Below are 21,150 nucleotides of genomic sequence, written 5' to 3'. Positions count from 1 at the left end.
CTCCAGAGCGGCGGCACTGCCCTCCTTGGGGACAAGCACAAAGGTACGTTTCCCGGGCTTGCATCAAAAGCTTTCTACAGAAACAGCCTATTTCAAAGCACCTTTTACCAACGTCTTCCTCAGCCTTTACACAGAATAGCTGCTGTTTCACTTGAACTCCCGCCCGAGAACCAAAACAAATTCAATGGCAACGGAATAAAACCTTTCACCCCTGAAAGGCCTGGTCGACGAGAGAGTATCAAACGCATTGCGTTTCACGTGACATCGAAGGTTAGAAAGTTTGTGGACTGGGGGGTCAGCAGGAAGAAAACAAGAGGTCAAAACCATCAATTTCTTAATATTTCAAGTCCTCAGAAACTGATGTCGGTTTAGTAAAAGATTATTCCAAGCACAGTGGGCAAGAAAAAAAACCGCCACCCCCCCAACAGTGGCCTGCGTAGTAACAGTTTTTCTAAGATTTGTTACGAAAGGATATAAACATACAAAAATCAAGAATTGGTTCCTACAGTGGCTGCATATAATATAGGTTAGTTAAATGACATTATGAGCAGAATCACAAGGTTTAGAAAATGAGAAGTCTCAAGCCTACAAATTAGGTCTAATCAAGGCATTGTGATCCTTTACAAAACACTTTTCCAGGAGACACACACGGCTAAGAAGATATCTAATTTAATACTGAAGTACCTCATTTGGAATCAACTTCACAACATGTATATCTCACAAAAATTATACAAGTAAAACACTTAAGTTTTCAACTTAAATTATTGCTTGTTTACATATAAACTGGGTTTTATGTACCTTACAAAACGTCCTCGTAGTCCACGCTGCTTTAAAATAATCAGAAACACACGATAGTGGTGAAGTCTGTAGTGATATCTGCTATAAGTATTACAGGAATTGTTATTTTCCCAGCTAAGGGGATGGAAACCAGAAATTATCATGCTTTAAAGCTGCTATCTTGAGCTCTTTGATATTATGCAGCAATTCTGCCACTACCTTAATCAGTACATGCATTACCATTGAACTTTGCTGTTCAGCATCCAGTAACTGGTTGTCCAGAATCACACCTAGGGAAACAGAGGGGTAACCTGGTTTTTTTATTCTATTAGAAAGAAGAGGAAGATGACAGAGGTCAGGAAAGCCAGGTTAAAAAAAAAATTAAAAAAAAAAATATCAGGATTTGCTGATTGTTAGGAATTTAATTAAATAAGACCGTAACCAACTTGTATTTTTGAATTCATGACTTGCATTATAAACATTACCACAAAACCCAACCGGAACGCCCCTTATAAACAGCCCTCTCACAGGGTAATTTTCATGTTTTACAACTTTAACCCCATTCAAAACCGATCTGTATAGTTTTCTGCATCGGTTCATCTTCTCTGACTCGTCGTCAGTAGAACGCGCTCGTTGGACGTCTCTGTATGTACCAGACGTTGCTTCTGCACCCTCCTCCACGCCTCCTCTCCGCCCCAAAATGCAGGCCTTCGTCTAAACCACCAGTTTTCAGGTGGAACTGAATCCTTTGCACCAGACTGAGTAAGCCAGGGAAAACAAAGCAAAAAAAACCCCCAACAAACCAAAACCAAAAACCAAACAAAACCCCCAAGGTCTAGAACTAAACAGAAACAGAACAAGAGCATGGTTGTTTTTTCCTTAAATACATACATTTAAATACATTCAATCTGACATGGTTTATGAAAATTGCCTGTCAACATTTACTTCGCAGGAGAGATCTAAGTTGCACTAAGGTGAATGCAGTGAACAGACTGAGCAACTGTCTGTACGCTAGCTTCAGACTGTCAAAGAAGAGGCTGCTCTTCAGCAACGACGGCCCGGCTCCCCTCGGGAAAGCAGGGACTGAGTCCTGGCGGCAGCAGGCAGCCGCCACCGGCGCTGGCAGCTCAGCTGGGTCGCGACAAACAGACGCAGCTCTTCAAACCAGTAAGGATTTGGGGCTGTAAGCCCGGTCAGATGAAGAAAGGAGCAACAGAACCACCCTCAGGGTCAGCAATATTTCTGCAAGGGAAAGAAAAACAAACAAAGACAAATTGGAGAAACGCAAATTAATTCTTCTTTCTGGGACAGTGGAAATGGATAGGTGAGCAGGAGCTGGATGCTGGACTGCAGCAATCATACCATAAACATGAAATTTAACCAGAATGCATAAAACTAGGTTATTCTTTGCATCCACTGATACCATTGACCTGTGGTTTCAATCCAGTGGAGGGTTAATTCTTTGGTTGTTAGTTCATTCCAGGGCTCGTAGATGTCATAACAACTCAGGATCATCTGCCTCTTGTAGAGTCCAGCTAAAGGCCCAGCAATAGGGTTTAAGAGAAATCTCATCCTTGGAGTATGTGCACAATCTGTGTTACTGCTGCAATACTCTCCAAGGAGACAACTGCCTTGGTTCACTTTTCCAAGAATCATAATAAAAAAGGGAATACAGTAGTAAAAAAAGCTTCAGCTACTGATCCCTAGAGATGTTCTTTACTTCATGCTTACTGCCCTTAACATGTCTTTACACAGAGAACAAACTGGTTTCAGCAGAGTTGATTATCTTGTACGTTCTTATTTAAAAAAACCCTCAGGATGTGGTTTTCACAGTTGTTTTAAGGCTGTCCCTTCCAGCAACTGCAATCTGTGCCTCTCTGCCTTCCTCCCCTTGCAAGCTCCTGCTCCCATGGGGCATTGTGGTCAGTCAGCTCCGAGAGCCAAAACCCGCTATTTTCCTCCCCTGGGGTTGCTTTTCACTCATATCCAGTGGCTCCGGCATCCGAGGGGCTCTTTGCTCGCAGCCTCCTGTCATGCACAAGGAAGGCCCCATTCACTCAGGAACAGCACTGGCAGTTTTCTTCCCCGGTCCAAGTGCATGCTGCTAGGCTGCCTTCTGGAAGCTGTGCCATGCTTTGGACTCTGCCACACACAGACACAACTACACTTGCACCCCCCCTCAAATCCTGACTCATATGGACAAGCTAAACTTTGGCTCTGACATGCTGTGAGGCAGTTTTTTGATCATCAAGTGTGGGACAGAAGTGAAAATCCAAAGATGTCCTCATTTTTGGAGTGGAGACAGGGAGGCTAAAAAAACACTACCACTATACCAGTGACTTGGAAAAAAATAAATGAATTGCAAAAGGGTTTTTCTAAGATTCATATAAATCATACCAGTCAGGGTGATAAAATGTATAAAGTCCAGTCAAAGAAGGCTCAACTGTACCTCTAGAAAACCTTCCCCCCCTCCTTTTTATTCAGATACAACTGAAGAGGACTTTAAAGAAATATATCTAATTATTCTTTCCAAGCTGATAACAAATGTGGGGGAAAAAAATGCTCACAATAACTTTCATAGCTGATGTATGTAACTTCAGAGCACAGAAGGAATCTGAAAACCCCAGAGGTCATTCATTGACTGTATAAGGTCATAAAAGGTCATTCATTGACTGCTATATGGTCTTAAGTTAAACTGGATCCCTCTCAAAAACCTCAGCTGTAAACAGTACACTGCAGGTATTTAAACAGAGGTGGGTTCAAAATTTCCTTTTCCCATGTGTAATTAGTTTCTTCCAATAACAGCAAAAGAATATAGTAAACTGTCCCACTTGTGACTATATCCATCGCTAGAAATTAAGGGTACTTTGTGCCTCGGAAGAGACATTTCTTCATCCTCTAGTTACTTTAAAAACAGTTTTTCTGTTAGCTATTAGCATCATCTTTGCAAGTCTTGAGCTGCAGAAGTTTTATCCTTAAGACATTAAAGTGCAACAAATGAAAGCAGTAAATGCAGAGATCTGATATCCATAGTTGTACAGATTTCAGCAAGAGCATGCGATTTCCTGGTTACTCAACTTGAAACAGAACCAATCCCTTCAAATAACACAGTTGTTGAGACCAATTTTATGAAACATTGAAAAACATCCTCAAATCTGTCAGAGGAGTTTCTCAGTTTCCCATTTGTCAGATGAATTTCTCAGCTTTCAGACATTAAAGCCGCAACTGCCAAGGGATGAAGCACATTAATCCTCCCCTCAGCTTTTTAATTACACAGCTTGGGCTTTGAAAGAAATGTTACATAGGAGTGGTTTATAGTGCAGAGGCATGAAAACACCAGCTACTTAACCTTTATTACAGCTCAAAGTTCAGTGAGAGGTATTTATAGTGCATGTAAATCACCTGTATTTTCCTTGATGGTCAAAGCTACATTAGGAGAATAAAAGTAAAATCAAGAGAGTGCAGCCCAATGTACCCATACAAAATCATTCAACAGGTTTTAAGTTTATTTTCTCTGTGTGGGACAAACCGCTCTCACAGAGCCACCATCCACCTGTCATGGCACCAACTCCCTTATTTTAATTTTAAATACTGCAGACTCCCTACCACTTGCTTCCTTCTGCCTGCGTCCTCTTCTGTCACATCCACTGTCTGACCATTCTTTAAACTCTACTTCCTCCTTCCTCTCCTTTAGTCTGATCCCCCCCGCTCCAGCTTCATTCCCTTTTTTCTTTTCTTTCCGTAGTGGTACTTGGTGTTTTGCTCTCTGGCTTCTCTTCGCACAGGGAACTACTACACAGGCATCGGGGGGAGCTCCTTGGTGTAGGAGAGCTTCCTTGATGGCAGAACGTACTGCATAGCGGTACAAAATGGTGGCAGAAGAGACTCTTTAGACACACCTCCTCTGCTCCTGCACCAATACGTGGAAGAACTTCATGGTGAAGGTGACAAAGCACTAGAATAGGCTGCCCAGGGGAGTTGTGGAGTCTCCTTCTCCGGAGATACTGAAGACCCATCTGGACGCCCTCAGGTGCAACCTGTCCTAAGGAACCTGCTTTGGCAGGGGGTTGGACTTGATGATCTCTGGAGGTCCCTTCTAGCCCTACAGTTCTGTCATTCTGTGACAGACACCCCTCCGTACAGACCGGCCCCCTGGGAAGCGTTAAACACGTAAGCGCGCACGAGAACCAGCGCGCGGGATACAGCGAGAGCCAGGCGTGTTTAAGGTTTTCCTCAGCACTGCCACAGCCGCCGTGGATCCCGGCACATTTGCAGTCAGCGTTGCCCTCACTTCCCCTGTTGTTCAAGCTTCCCTAACAGCACAAGACTTCACATTTCGCTCTGGGAGCCAGCACAGGGGGGAAGCGCGTTTGTTTCGTGCCACCTTTCCAGCCTCGACGCGGCGGGCAAGGAGACGCTGGGGCGCGCTGGTGGGAAGGCCAACGCAACGTCCTCCGCAGGCCCCGCGGGGCGGATCCGGTGGCCGCGGGGGCTGCGGGAGGCGGCCGGCCCGAGGCGGTGTGTTTAACGCTGTTCCCCTCCCCGCTCCCGCCCGGGGCAGCGCCGGGAGGCAACGGCTGAGGGCGGTACGCACCAGCGGGCACGCACGGCAGCCGCTAGGCGGCGCTTCCCCCGCACCGCTCGGCTCCCCGCGGCCCGCCCCCCTCCCCACGGCGGGCACCGCCCCGCACGCCCAGCGCGCCATGCGCGCGGTGGGCGGGGGAGGGAGGGGGTCGGGAGGCGTGTGTGTGTCTGTGCGCGCGCGTTGCTACGTCAGGCTGCCTCGCTGCCCCGAGGGGCAGGGGGTCGGCTGCCCCCGGCCGGGGGAAGGTCGCGCCCGGGTTTCAAATCGCATAGGGCCGTGAGGCAGCGGGCCCGCTGCCAAGCGGCCTGCGCCGCACGGCCATCGCTTCCTGAAACCCACCTCGCTCAGGCGGCCCCGCGCCCAGAGCGGCACGGTGCCTTCTCGCCCGTGACCAAAGCTCACGCTAATTAATTGCCCCTGCCAGCTGGAAATCCGCGTGCAAACCAGTTCAGGGAAGCGGCATTATATAGAAAGTAATGAGTTAAGTGATGGGTGAGGGCTTTGCCCTAAGTGTAACGCAGTGGGAAGGGGAAGAAGGCCTAGGCAGGACGAAGCGTGAAGGTGCAAATACAAACCAACAGCAAGGCTCGCCCATGGCCAGCGAGCGGTCATGTAGCTGCTCTGCAGAGAGCAAATGCAGTGATACACACGTCTGCTGAACGTCTGTGTTGGTAACGTGATGCATTCTGTTCATGCAGACGTGTTCTGCATTACTTCAGTAACGCTACTGGGATCTAACTAGGAGCTTCATATGGATGTCACCAAAAGCAGAATTAAAAAACCCACTTAACTGCAAAAAACTGAATTACTATTACCCCAGGTACTTTTAACATTGTAAGTAAAAAGATAAGAGTGTCCATTCTAGACTACAGTATATTCATAGTGCCCATGCCTCTGTGTGCCCGTGTATGCCATTTCTCACCCGTGTTGCATCTCCGTCCTGCTTTATCATATCCATTCCAGGCAGCTGGTTTGGAAAAAGATTGCCTCCCCTCATAGCAGGATCATTAACCTAGTGGTAACAAGACATTAAGGAAAACAAATTAAAAAATGCATCAGGAAAAGGGCTGGCAATTAAGTCATATAAACCCCTATGCTACAGTCATATATACTTCTGAGATAATGTCGCAATCAGAGAAGTGACTACACAGCTGAGCACCCTTCTTGGGCAGCATGTGTTTGACTCATATTGTTCTGCCTCACAGTCAACAACAAAGATTTCATTCCTGGTATTACGAACCGCGTGCACATTTTACAAACCTAGGCTCCATAAATCAGGTCAGTATTATCTGAAGAGCACGTGCCTTGCTGTAAAAATCCCGACAGCAGAAAGGTGTAACTGCTTTCCTAACCTCAACAGCGCGCAGCTCTTCTGCTTGCAAACTGAAGCCTTGGAAAAGTTGAAATCAAGACTCAGTAACCAGGCTGGTAGAATCATTACACTGGGTATTTTTTTATCAAAGCCTGGTAACATGAAAGCTGAATTACACCAACTACTGACTTAGCTTTAGTGACATTTTTTTTTTTGCTTGTAAGCAATGGGAGGCAGACAGCAACCTGCAGCAGCACGCTGTTCCTCAAGGCACAGTCTCAACAGTTCTCTGAGTGCGGCCGCGGGTAAGTATTGAAGCTGTGTATTACTGCACAACTAAAGGGTCTGTCATGCTTAGTTATGTGGAAGGGGCGGCTTGCCAAATTTACGGCACTGCTTTCCTAATCAAAGGATTAATCTCACCGTGTAGGGACTCGTTCGAAATACAAAACACAGCCCTTCAGCACTGCTCCGAAATGCTAGGAAATTCAGCTTGCCTTAGAATCTTTACAGGGAAAGAAATACCTTCCTAGGGAGTCTTTGTTGACTCTGTTCTCTCTGTTACTTCCCTCAGACCAGATCGATGTGCTAACAGTGAAGATATGCCCCTCCAGATTTTGCTGGAAGGAAAAAGATGTTTTCTGTGTCACCTGCCCTTTAGGAGACTCATGTTGCCAGGGAGAGGAGATTCTGCACTGTGCTACCTCACTTCAGCTACAGCAACCTGCTGCAACAAGAGGGGAAGACTGCCTTGAATTTACCACATCAAAGTTTTCTCGTTTTGGGTCCTCCTGACTCTTGTTTCTGTTGCTATTCACCGATTTTGCAAGATGGTGCAAAGCTAAATGCAATCAAACCTTCTAAAGAGGTGATTTCAAATGCTGCCAGAGACAAGACTGCAGTTCGGCAGGAAAAGTGAAGAGTTTAAAGATGTCTGCTGTAGGAATTTCAACTCTGAAGAAAGCGGTTGTTCAGCACCGCAAGCCTTCTAGTGATGCTTTCTGCTTCTTAATACAAATGAGCACGTTTTTACACCTGAATTTGAAAATTGAAATCAGAAGGGGAAAGAACCACACTGGTTTTCTTCAGACAGCAAGTAGACACCTGTGAAGCTTAAATCTACTTGCATCTGACTAGGCAACAGAATCCATGTTTGAAAATTGTGGTCTGCTATTGATCAATGTTCATCAGAACGCACAGACACAAGAAATGCCTTTTCTGTTTGGTGGGCAAAGGATGAAAAAAAATAAAAAGCAAAAATAAAAAAACTGCATACTGAACCAAGAGCAGTTCTGGAGCAAAGATATGAGTGTGTGCTTTGCATTGTTGGCAGAAAGTAGGAGAGGTATGGAAAAGGAAGATGGTTCCAGGCTGCACACCACAGAAGCTGCAAATGCACCAGTGAAGTTCCTATCACAGAATCTCTTTACCAGTGATGATGCAAGAATCCTGACTGGCATGGTAAGAGAGACAGACAAAAAATAAATCTACTGTTCTGTTCTATGAATACATTTGCTTCAGAAGTCCTTGAAACAAAACAGCCCACATTCAAATGTGAGCTTTTCTGATAGCAGTAACAATGCCATCAGAAAATTATGGAGCAGGACGAAGAAATGGAAGGGTTTTTATCATTTTCTGAAGACAGGTCAAGTGGTGTTAGCAGATATGAAATCTGACTAAAGACAGAAGATTTTTTACAATTCCTTTGCAATTAAGCACCTGAATACAGCCTCCTGCTGAGAAAGCAGAATTACAAACAAGGGGTCTAATAAGAAAAGTTTCCTACCACTCCACAGCTCCTTTCATCCAGTACAATAAACAAAATCAAAATGCCATTTCAAGACAGCTCTTTGTAGATGCCATGGTAATTCTGACCCGGGGACTACTGCACCCGTGCGCATTAATAAACATCTACTTGGAGTAGTGGCTTAGTGGATTATTTCATATACTGAAAAGTCTCTTCTTCTTGCACAGGTTTCAATTTGCCTAGTATTTCTGAGCTCTGGATATGTCTGTATGACATGGTATAGTGCCACAAAGGGAGACAGGAGACAGATCTGAACAGACCTGGTTGGTACCAAAGGTGTTATACTTTCTTCTTGCCTGTTAAATAAGCCCAGGTGTAACTTTAAAGAATACGTATTCCTTCCAAAACCATCCAGTTACATACTGAGCGGTTTTTCTTTTTTCAAAAGCCGAAACACTTCTGTAACGTAACCACTGTTATTCACTGTGGTTAGAAAGAGATGAGCATGTGAAGATGAAATTACGTATTATGGAACAAAAAATGGCAATGAATAAGTAAGTAAAAGTGTAGGTGACAGTATAAAAAAAGCCAAAAGAATGAACGAAATGGCGACAGTCAGCAGAATTAAAGAAAATATAGTCATTTTGAAAACCACCAGTTACAAAAAAAAAAGTTTAGCCCAGCCTAGGTAATTTGCTAAATAAAGACACCAAATCATAAAACACTATGCCCTGAACGCAGAAAAAAAATAGTATTAATATAAACATTGTTTTTTTAATTCCTGTTTCTCAGAAAAGAAAATGTGAAGCAGCAGCAAACATTCCTGAGGACTAAAAAGCACTGTCTTGTGGCCCAGAAATGGCCCTCAGCTGCCAGTTGGCCACCTCTGACCTAGATGAAACATAAAACATTTGCATGCAGAATTTGCAGATGACACAGTGCTGGGGTGGTAAACCAGGAGGAAAGCAGGGTGCTGTTACAGAATGAGCCACAGCACTGAAGGAAGGTAATACATTTGGGTAACTCAAAGAATGCAGGTTTTATCTATGTAGAACGTGCTGAGGAGGATTTGGGGGCCATCATAAGGGTTTCAGTATGTGCCCTACAATGTGACCCTGACACCAACAGAGCCAAGGCAACCCGTAGATGGGAAGAAAAAATACAAGCAGAACTTGACTTTACACAGCTTTGATGCAGTCACTGTTAAATCACCAACTCTGGTTACCCTGTTCGTGCTTCTAGGAGGCGGTTACAGCAACAGACTTTAAAGTCGATCCACAGAAGGGACTGAAAAACAAATGCGGAGATGAATAAAGAACCTCGGCCTATTCAGCTTACTGAAGTTAGATAAATGCTATCTTGACACAAGATCTTGTAGTCTAACAGGAAGGGAAAGCAGTGCCACAACTGTGCTAGTGGAAACAGTAGTTTGTGTGGAAATCTTTGAAATAACCCCTCACCTCTTTCTATAAATGCACGTTTCTCAGTTCAGGTTGCTGGGGAAAATCACATAGTACTGCATGCTGAGAAATTAGACTGGGCTGTCACCTTCATATTCCTGCTCCTTTCTTTTTTGTTGTTTTCCTACATTAAATGTGTGCAACAGCACGCATTTGGGAACTAAAAGCAATTAAAAAACCGCTTGCTATAGTTGGGTCTAGCAACTGGGAATATCAGAGAAGGTGACAGATTTGGGAGTATCAAAATTACTTCAGGTTACCAGTATGCGGCAGCTGTAAAAGACAAATGCGATCTGGGGCTATATCTGTTGGAGTATTCCAAGAGAAATGGGGAAGAACTAGTGTTACGCATGTGGCTCTGGTACTTAGGAAACACTGATTCAACCCGGAACAGGTGCAGAAAAGGAAAGGGAATTTAAAGCCTACAAGTAGAGACTGAAACACTGGCTTGCTTAACTTACAAGAAGAACCTCAGAACAACAACAAAAATATTGTTGATAGAATGTCTCTTTCTAAAATACAAGAAGGGAAAAGAGCTATTTAAGCTAAAGGACAATGCTGGAAAAGTAAACAGTCTGTTACCAAATTTAGGATGGAAAATTGGATATTAGGAAAAATGTCTTCACTAGAAGTGTTATCAAGCACTGGAACAGGCTGGCCAGGGAAGTGGTTGAGTCACCGTCCCTGGAGATACTAAAAAGACACTTAGGGACGTAGTTTAGTGATGGACTTGGCAGTGTTAGGTTAAGGGTTGGACTTCATCATCTTAAGGATCTTTTCCAACCTAAATGATCCTATGATTATGGTCTCAGAAGAAAAGTTTATGATATTGTCCACCATAGCAGGAGATGCCGCTTGAAGACACTTGGCAGTATTACTAAGAAGAGTCCGTAATTTCAAGCCTGTGTGTTGAACAAATGGGACTTCAGCTCCAAAACAAACATATGAACCTGTTAATTAAGAGGATTTGTGTGTCAAATACTTACTGATGTACTGTTAGAATTTAATTGCAGGTCGACAGAGATGTTATTTTCCTGATTTTATATAGCCCAAGTAGCAGTCTCAAATAAAAATGAGTGTGCAAAGCTCCTCTCAGAAGAAAAGAGCAGGTTACTTACCTACTGATTCAGCAATCTTATTTTATACACACCACATTACAAGAAGTGTGGACTTTATGCTTGTGAAGGTGCCAGATTGATAGTTCGTGAAGTTGACAGCCTATTACCTGGTACTACAAACACAGTGGCAGTAGAAGCATCTCCCACACACTGCCCAGCACCTTTTGCGCTTATCTCTAGGAAATAGCTGCCTGCCACTCAGTCCTGGCTTCCACAGCTCAGAAAATCAGCAAGGACGCTGGTGACCTCTAATTGTGCTATGGAAACTTACCTACTGAGAACAGGAGCTAGATCAGCACGCGCTGTCCATGGAACTCCAAGACCAACTACATGCGCTAGCTACAGTGGTGCTAGGTCACAATGGGAAATTTAGATGCAAAAGGTGCTCTCTACCTCATCAGTCACCTTAGTTATCTGAGTGCAGAGCTAAAAACAAAGCCTTTTTAACATCATCATTTCTCAAGAAGACTAGTAAAAGAATGGTAAAGGCTTACAGCGGTTACAGCCTAGCGCAGCAGACCTGAACAACTACTGAAAGTCAAAGCAAATCCTCTATCTGTCATCTCACATCCTTAAATTCTCACCTGCTCAGGACCCATGGAGGACAACCCTGATGTAGGCACAGAGGTCGCTGAGGTCATGCTGATCTGCCCTGTCATCTGGTTCATGTTGTTCATACCACTTGTGTTGGTTGCCATGGATACACTGATGTTCATGTTATTATTGTACATGCTGGTGCTTGCTTGCTGCCCAAAATGTGGTGGGGACTGTTGTGAAAACATGCTACAGCAAGGAATGGAAAAAGCAATGTGTCAGACTTAGAATGCTGAAGCCACTAAAAACTACTCTCTTTTTAATATATCTTAAGCTAGAATTTATATATGCTGTTCTTTACTCCAACTTCAAAGGAAAAACTAGTTTTCAGCCACATTAATGTCTAAAGAATAGATTTAAAAAATTTAAGGTCCCATGTCTGTGCACAAAAATGCATGCCTTTGCGTGTGAAACTATGGCAGAGTACAAATCTGTTACATCTGTGCAATAACAGCCAATTAGCTGACTAAATGGGCTTTGTATGCATTTGAAATATGTTTGGGCAAGTCATTTTTGAAATGAAAGCAAAGTGCCTTTTTCTCCGTCCAGCAGCACAGGACTGTTGAGCTGAAATCGGAGCTGGTCTAATGACCTTTCTTCTGCAAAAGAGGCTGTTTGCACATAGGAATAACAGATTTGCACATACAATTATGGCAAGTGGGCTCACAAATATAGACATGCAATTGTGCAGCAATTAATTTACTAAACCTTAGCATCAAGTTTTGAACACGTAGCACTGTAAGAAACAATATAAGTCTAAAAAAATTACCCTCTATGTTCCTTTAAAACCATTTCAGAACAACTGAAGTAGGACCAACTGTGGAAGACCCCACCCCTGATTTTATTCCAAGTCAAGTGGTTTTGGGGTAGAATCTTCCTTCCCGTTATGTTGGAAGTCACGAGAGAGACTTTTTTTGTATTCCCCAGAATGCACTTCACTGTTTACATATCAGTCTTTTCTACTCTTTGGGCATAATCCACCAGTCAATGAAGGATTTATTATGGCTGATGCGTCTGTTCAGAGGATCTGCACTAGACTGAAACGCTGTGGAAGGGCTGCTGCGTGTCAGACAGTGCACAGTAACCACCTCCGTATCAAAGGCTGTTTTACGTCCCAGTGAAGCGCTGCTCCCACAGCTGAGGAAATCTTTCAGGGTTAATGATGAACCTTGCACTCGGTACTCCATGAGGCTATTGCCACGCACTGTGACACTTGGTGGAGGGCAATGGCATTCTGGGCACAGGACCAAACACAGAAAATCCCACCACTCTTTTCCTTCCAATTCCATGTCTTTTCAGGCCACCTAACCCCATTTTTAAGTAGTTATCTGGATGGCTGGAACAGTACACTACAGATCATTGTGAATACTCAGTGGCTTGTGTAAACACATTTGACATGTCTTCGCTGTAGAGCTGCAGTTTAGCAAGCCAACCATTAGTCTTACCAAGCTGCCCCTGCTGCTGCTTCAGCAGAAGCCACAGCAGTGGTAGCGATGCCTCCTGCAGATGCTTCGGGAAGACTTAAGGAAGAGGCATGGACAAGGATGGGGATAAGAGATTAATCAGTTGCCTTAAGGGAAACTTGGATCAGCCTCATCACAGAAATACTGTTTTTCTGGGTTTATTAAGTCCTTGTCAACCAGTGGGCAAAAGACTTCTTGCTGGGCTGGGGTAGTAAGAGCAGCACAAGAACTTCAGGATGACAAAAGCACTGTGCTAGAGGCAACTGCGTGCACCCCTGCGTCAAGTGATACAGGCTGCACACCGACCCAATAGCTCCTCCCTCTTTCCACTGAACAGCACGGACCATTGCCACCCAGAAGCTCGCGGTGCCTGCTGAGAGCATTCAACACCCAACCCCTTCACAATGCGGGCAGACCCGTTATTGGAGCTACACTGACTGGGGCATGGGCCTCAACTGAAAAGGTGACCGCATGCATGAGGCATGCTACAGTGCTCTCGGAGGATGGTGGTTATATGCTGATGTGCAAGCACTCATGGACTGAACCTGGTTGCACTCCAGCATTTAAAGTGGGAGGTGATACCCAGTCAGTGCAATTCCAGAGCAGCAGGGAATGAAGAGGCTCTGGCTCAGCTGATCCAGCCGTGTGGAAAGCAGTGTGGGAGCACATGAAAATTGTATGCAGAAGAAATGCATCCACAGAAATGTTAGGGGCTGGAGCTCACTGAGCAGCAGAGGTGCTTCTTAAGGACCCACAGTGTTTTACCGGTTACCACAGAAGCAGCAATGCATTCATTGTGTGGATGCAGGTCTTTTAGCTATGCACTCACTTTGCCTTGTATGAGGACAGAATTTAAACCCTTTCTCCAAGCCAAATTGAAAAGAAATGTCTTTTAGGATAGATAAGTAACCATAAACAAACAAACAATTACCTATAAACAACCCTACACTACTACTCTGTGTGCTCATTTTGGTTTTGTGCTGGATTTACCTGTTTCCACCCATATTCCCTTGTGCCCACCCATTCATCTCCGTAGAGGACTGATAGGCAGGATTAGCCTGAGTCTGCTGAATCATGGGGCTTTGCGTATGAGCCAGTCGTGGGGACATCAGTGGACTCTGAGGAGTGGTGGCCCCTGTGAAGCCTGGATCAGGCTGCTGACTAATACCTGAAGAAGAAAACAAGAAATTTAGCCACTGCACATTCAGTTAATACAAGACAAGAGCTTATACCCACAGACATATCTTCACACAGTCATGTCATGTGGAACCCATAACCTTTTGTCTTAACATGAGATCCAGATTAAAAGCATGACAACATCAAGTAATAGTTATGTAGAACCTTAAAAATACCATTTTGCGTAAGGATGTTGGCTACCTGTGGTGTCCTAATCACACAAGCAGACTCTTCTCTCTACAGACCAAAAGAAGAATATTGGTGACCCTGTCTCCCCCAAAACTGCATTCAAATCAACAAATAAACACATTTCACTTCTGTCTATAAATTCACTTTGGTGACAGCTGTGCATGACCTATGTACTGTGTGGCACCATCTTTTAGCATTTAAGCTATAATTTTCAGTTTTTTCCTGAAGTCTCTAAAACATTAGTATCTTTATTCCCATGTCTCTGCAAAAACAGGCAATGACATTTTGTGCAAGCATTTAATAACTCTGCAAAATAAAATACCCAGATGCAAAAAACCCCCCGAATTTAATCTGTAAAATGCCAATCTGTGCAGAAATTTTGTTTTAAACTGTCATTTTGGTCTTGTTTAGATTCATCATGAGCAGTGTACTCAACAGAAAGAAGCCACACTTAATGCTGGTGTAAGAATCAGGCTGTATGACATGTATTCCTGTATTCACTGTCTGCATGACTTGAGTTCTTACTGGTAAAAAGGAGAATGGATCAATAAAAGCAGATATAAAATTTAGAACAGGATGGACATCATTTGTTGTATCAGCAGAACTGGCACATTACATACAATTTAATGTAATTATAATATAACTTATGCAATACTTATAAAGAAAGAGGCTGTGTAACTATAATTGTAGGGATGTAACTGCCCCATGCGCCGCTAGAACAAAGCAGTACGCAGCTTTGTAAAACGTACAAACAAAGTATTAACTAACATACCACACACAAGTTTAAGGAGAGGGCAGGGAATGCCTACTCTGAAACAAATTGCTATTATTTAAACTAAGGTACCCATGAAGAGTTACGTGTTTTGAGGAAGAATCTGCCCAATGCTTAAGCAGAAAGTACTTTCTTATCTCAGTACCAAACCACAAAAAATCACCACAAATACAAAACTGATTTAAAAGGATCATATGTAGCTTTGCTTCTGATGAAGCTTCGGGTCACCTTTTGCCATATGACAGCATCAGTCCCTATCTTTTTCTTCATTTGCACCTTTTACTATATATATATATTGGTTTGTTGAGTTCAGTTAAAGTCCAGAGTCTATCAAGGCAATACACACATGTATGCATGTTGGATGTGTTTGTATGTGTGGATACATGCAAACACACACACCATGCTTCTGGTGCTGCCCAAAAAGGAGCAGCATTCAGAGAGTACGTGGTACTACAGCTAGGAAGGTGGAAGGTACCATGCCGTGTGAGGACTCCCAAGGGGCCTGAAGCTCCATGTTTCCCACTGTTCCCAGGGAGCCAGGCAAGGGGCTGTGGGAGGGGCCTGGGACCCAGCACTGGGGACACACAGAGGGGAGTACAGACTGCCAAAACGCATGGGGGGATGGAACCAGTACCGTAGTTCGGAGGAAACGGAAACTGCTGTGCGTTCGCCTGTTGGATGCGCGGATTGCTCATGGTTGCTGGTATGCCACCGGCGGCCACCATGCTGGGGGTCATGCTCAAGCCCTGCCCTCGCATCATCAGCGTCCGCTGCTGCACCTGCTGCTGCTGCTGCATCTGCCGCTGCCGCAGGTGCTGGCTCAGGATCTCCCGCTGCCTCTGCGCCAGCATCTGTGCATTGATAGGGCCCTGCAGGGAAAATCACCACCACCTATCAATAACCCCCTATAAGGCATCTCCACTGGAGTAACCTGGAAGATCCCAGATCTTCTTTTCCTCCACCACACAGCTAACAACAATTTCAAATGGGAGAAAATAATCCTGTTAATGCTTCTGCTGGGAAAGGCTTCCAACAGTGCACGAGTTGGTAACTGAAATAATAGCAGCATTTAATGTTGCTGTGATTTGTAACTGCAAACGGAGTAACTCATTAAAAAAACTGCATCTTTAAGAATGGAGAAGCTTGGTTAAAATGCAATTATACTGTATCTCTAGTAAACAACCATCTACCACATGTAAATATGGGAAAGACTCTTGGAAATAAAACAGTAGTATACTTATCATACAGACTGCATGACTTGTATCCAAGCTTTAGAATTTATTGTATGTTTTTACCATAGAGCATTACTACTGTGTATTTGGGAAAGTGGGAAGAAAACAAAGAGGTGTTTTTTTTTTTTTTAAAGTACTATTTCTCTCACCTGTGTTGGCACTCCAGCTCTCAAAGACAGATTCATATTGGAGACGCTGCTGATCTGATTTATCAGTGGCTGCCGATTCTAAAGGAAAAAACCCACCACCAAACCCAAGAGTGTTTAGAAGGAAAACAAGAAAATGGAGATTTTATATACAGAGGTAAATGCATCAGCTGGTTTGAGGACTCAGTTTTACATTTTCAAGCAGGGACTAGTTTCCTGTTCAAGTCCTATTATCACACACGGCATCCTGTTTCTTAAAGAGATCATATGCCATACAAATAAGGACACGGCCACTACGCTGTTTACCAAACACGCTGCCCTTACAGTTCCTGTCATTTTTTGAGTCTGGGACTGGAATGTTGAGGTTTACTCTGAATTAGACCCCATCCTGATATTTGAAGAAATAAATGATCTTTCCTCCTCCACTACAAAAGCATTACTATCTTATAGCACTACAAGCCTATGTATTTAAAAATGAAATAAGAAACGACAACTTAAAATGATCCTCAAAAGTGGAGCAAGGCCAAGGGGAAAAAAACAAAAGATGTAGGCAGTAGGCAGCAGTAAAAGCATTTAGGTTGCTGGAAGAGTCAAGGGATGACAAACAGAAAAAGACTTGTATAACAAAAAGCACCACTGTAGCCTCGCTCAAACGATTAGCGAAACCTAGGCTTAAAATAATAGGCATGTTCTTGCACAGTACTGTGGAAAAAATAACAGAAAGATGCAAAAGAGATTAGAAAAAAGAGAATGTGCAAGGTACTGCCTTAGCAAACTCATTATGGCCGGGGTTGTGTTTAGTTTAGAAGTTTAGTTTAGAAGTTTAGCATCAGGCTGTAAGAAAAGAGGGTAGAGAGTGAAGACCTGTTTTGTTTGGAGCAAGCTGGCAGTCAGTAGGTGCTGCATGAAACCGGGCATAGAAGGGGTCATACCTGCTGTGCCTGGAGCCTGTGCTGCAGCTGGAGCCGCAGCTGGTTTGGCTGGTTCTGGACAATGCTGGCAGGCCGGAGGCTGGGCCGGGGCTGCATGCGCAGGGCTGCATACCCCGGGCGCTGCCCCATGGCGTGGAAGCTCGGGTCCTGCATGGGCGCGTAGCTGCCCTGCGCCATCTGAGCCTGCGCCGCGTACTGCTGGGAGAACACCGGAGCCTTCTGCTCCATCAGGATGCTTGACTCCTGGCTGGGGAAGGTCTCTGGGTCGACAGCTTGGCTCTGCGGAAATACGTGAGTGACAGGAACAGTTGGCGGGACGTGGCTTTTCTCAGGATTATAGGAGACTGATACAGCCACTCTGCAATAGGATGTGAGCATCTTTCAAAACTGTTCTTAAATATAAAACTTACAAATAAATAGAATTGTATTTCTGAGTGTCAAAACATATTCATGGAGACAAATTCCTCTTCTCGCTTTTTTTTTAAACAAAATCTTTGTCATGTTATTGACATCACCATTGTATCACCCTACTACCAAATAAAACCCTGAAATGATAAATGTTAGATGGAAGCCTGTAAGACAGTGATGCCAGCATATTTTTGCCACTGAATCTGAGATAAATTCAAAGTTGTTACAAATGAGTAAGGATAAGAAAGTAGATTTTTAGCAGTATCTCCAAACAAAATAATGCCTGAAACTATTACAGAAGCAAATGTGAACAGAATACCTAATTCTTTCAGGGCACTTTCACACAAACTGATTATCCATTAGCATAAAAAAGCTAATACAATTCTACACTCCATTCCAGATACTCCCCTAATATTTGGCTAGAATAGTATTATAGCTTATTCCACGCTGACCTTGGAAATCAAGTTAATATAAATTACAGTGCCCTCATGAATGAAGAACTTTAAGCTCTGAAAAAATGTTTCATGGGTATTTTAAAACCATGTTTTAAAATGCAACAGCTCACTGTCTCCTCTGCAAAATTACTTAACTGTTTCCAGTGAGATATTAATTAAATAGAAAGCTATTTACCATTTAGTTTGAAATATTTTTTGGTGCTGGTATTCCAAAAGCTATGTCATATTGCATTAAAATTTCACACTGCAAAATTGAAATTCATCAATAAACTGTATCTCCAGCTTAACAGCTCAATGAGTTCTGTGTTGTACCAAATAGGCTTACAGACAGTTTTCTCATGTCCAAAGCAGGATTTCATGGGTCCTAGTTCATATCTAAACTGCAGAGCTAGTTCAGGAATTACGCTTAAGATGGTGATGAGTGGTGGGAAGTGAAAAAGGTACTCTACACTTGTCGTCTGAGAATATTAAATTATCATAGATATGTACAGCTGCCTTTGGAAATACAGTTTTGACACCAGAAACATCAAGTGTTAACTTTCCCCCCCAATTTTTATTTTTCACTGCACTTTTTTGCATCATATAAGATTGAAATGGACAAGAACAAACTGGAAGCTAATAAAAGTGATTGTGTGTGTGTGTGAAAGATGAAAAGAATAGAACAAGAGTTTGCAAAGCTTAGAAAGCATGTTTGTAATTAAAAAGAAATATTTAAGTGCTGGGAATGAAATGAGCTGCTTCAGGTGAAACTCACTCCTCAACACATGTTAATCAACTAAGGGGAAAACTACAGGTGCAATTACATGTTATGGAATTGCTGATGCAAAAGCCTGCTGCACCCAGCACACACAAGTGTGATCTTCCTCCTCTGCTCCTAGGCCATCATGTTCTTTTTTCTTCTTCCTATACCCTGTTGCTGGCTGTGACCTTACCTTTCTCCCGCACAGAGTGGTTCCTCTGGCCACCAGATAAGCAGAAGCCTGTTGATTTATTTTTTTCTGTTTTGGTCAGTTGCATAAAGCGAAGCAGCTCAGCACAGGTCAGAAACAGGAGAGCTAGACAAGCGCGACAGGGGAGAGGAAGGAAGACTGAACCTAAGGCTGAAGAAAGCTTTTCAGGTGACCCTGAGCCGTTAGATGGACTCCCACCAAAATACATAACTCCATCCTAGCTTGAAAGAAGTGTTTTATAACCCTCTTTCTCAACACATGTTTTACCTTCATCTTGATGGCATATTCTTTAAAAGCGCTATCTAATACATGCAATGCGATGTCCAACATACCTGGCTAACTAGTTCTGGTATTCCTAGAGCCCTGTCGATTTCTTCCAAACCATCAAAATTCCTTAATGCCATGTAAAGCTGATCCAGGAGAGCACCCTCATCGCTTGGTGACTCCGATGAAGGATTACATAAGAGATCATCTGGTGAGCTGCCAAACGGTTGTCTGTGAAAACATGAATACAGCGTTGGTAAACAGCTGCTGAAAAACAAGAAATAATATCAGAGGATTAGTACTCAAATTGAACTAACAAGTGGAGACAGAAATTATTTAATCACTGCCAATTTTGTCTAGAAAGCTCTTCCTGATGAAAGTTATGTTACCCAAAGACATAGCTAAATAGTGTGAATAATGCCTGTCAAGACCCTACAAGCATGGTGTATCCAACAAGTAAGCAAGCACACCAGAAGTACACTCGAGTGCAGTTTTCACATTGCAGGGTCAACAGAGGAGCACAGAAGTCTCAGTACAGAATAGTCACTGAACACAGAAGACTGATTTTTTTTTTTAAAAAACCCTAATTCTAAGTTTGAATTTCAGGCATTAGATTAAGTACTCTACCACAAGTGAAAAAAAAAAAAGAACAAAAACCCAAGAACCGATTTCCACACACACTCTTCTTAATTGGTTTTCTGTCAGACTAACCAAGCCGAAGAGGTCACAGAGGGGTCCGAGGACTGTCTGCGCTCACACAATCTGAACATCTGGAAGATCTGGCCAGAAGGAATGAGGGCGCTGGGAGAAAAGGACATTTCCCCCTTTGTTCACAGGAAAACACTGCACCAGCTCAACCCATCATACGGAACTGCACACTTGGGTACCAGTTTATGCACTAGGTTATGTGCCTCAGAAAGGTGTCAGCAAGAATTTGGATACCGTCAGGCAGAGCGTGCTGGCTCTATAAATCCTACTTACCTCGCCCCTGAATTTGTATGCAAAGCACATTTGCAACTACAAAGGCAGAATAAAGGTTTATTCCAAACCCAAAGGACAAAACTTACCGAGAAACAAACTACATCTGAAACAAGACCTTATCTGCAGCCAAATGACAAGACATTCATTTTTCAGTTCGCACACAAGCCCTACTTCATGCACAATACAACAAGACTACAATAGAAAATATAAAGAGCAAAGCATTGTGCAAGGGCAGCTACTATATACACATCGTGGGAGCATCTCATCCCTGATAATTACTCAGAGACAACAAAAGCTGTCACACATGGAGGGAGGAAACAGCACTGTATGTGAACCCTTTTTACATGTCTGTTTGGAAAAACAAAGAAACATGTTTGTGTATTTCGTTTCCATAATGAGATATATGGTTGCCATGGAAGTCTAATCTCTATGTCAAAGCTAAGCAGAAGGAAAGAGCTGCATCGTCAGGCTATACACCTAAAAATCCAAAGGTTGGCAGGCAGAAAAACTAATAAAAATGCATTCTTTTTAATTAGATCACGGACTGTAAAAAATAACGATGAGGGTATATAGATATATAACATGCCTA

The 21,150-nt window shown here is 43.3% G+C and overlaps 1 protein-coding gene across 1 annotated transcript in view; it reads right to left on the bottom strand.

The window, feature by feature from the left end:
• Positions 1-772: 772 nt before the first annotated feature.
• NCOA2 (nuclear receptor coactivator 2) overlaps positions 773-21,150 on the bottom strand; it is a 75,417-nt gene continuing 55,039 nt past the window's right edge. Inside the window, exons 14-21 of the mRNA XM_084280141.1 lie at positions 19,649-19,811; positions 17,504-17,782; positions 16,575-16,652; positions 15,828-16,062; positions 14,047-14,224; positions 11,584-11,782; positions 6,285-6,374; positions 773-2,019 (exon numbers count right to left, since the gene is read on the bottom strand). Coding sequence (XP_084136267.1) covers positions 2,008-2,019; positions 6,285-6,374; positions 11,584-11,782; positions 14,047-14,224; positions 15,828-16,062; positions 16,575-16,652; positions 17,504-17,782; positions 19,649-19,811 — 1,234 coding nt within the window. The 3' untranslated portion in view covers positions 773-2,007. The remainder of the gene's footprint in view (positions 2,020-6,284; positions 6,375-11,583; positions 11,783-14,046; positions 14,225-15,827; positions 16,063-16,574; positions 16,653-17,503; positions 17,783-19,648; positions 19,812-21,150) is intronic.

Source organism: Gallinula chloropus (genome assembly GCF_964237585.1).
Source record: "Gallinula chloropus genome assembly, chromosome: 2".
Classification (NCBI taxonomy): domain Eukaryota; kingdom Metazoa; phylum Chordata; class Aves; order Gruiformes; family Rallidae; genus Gallinula; species Gallinula chloropus.
Note: the sequence above shows the minus strand (reverse complement) of the source record. Positions and strands in the feature narration are given on the sequence as shown.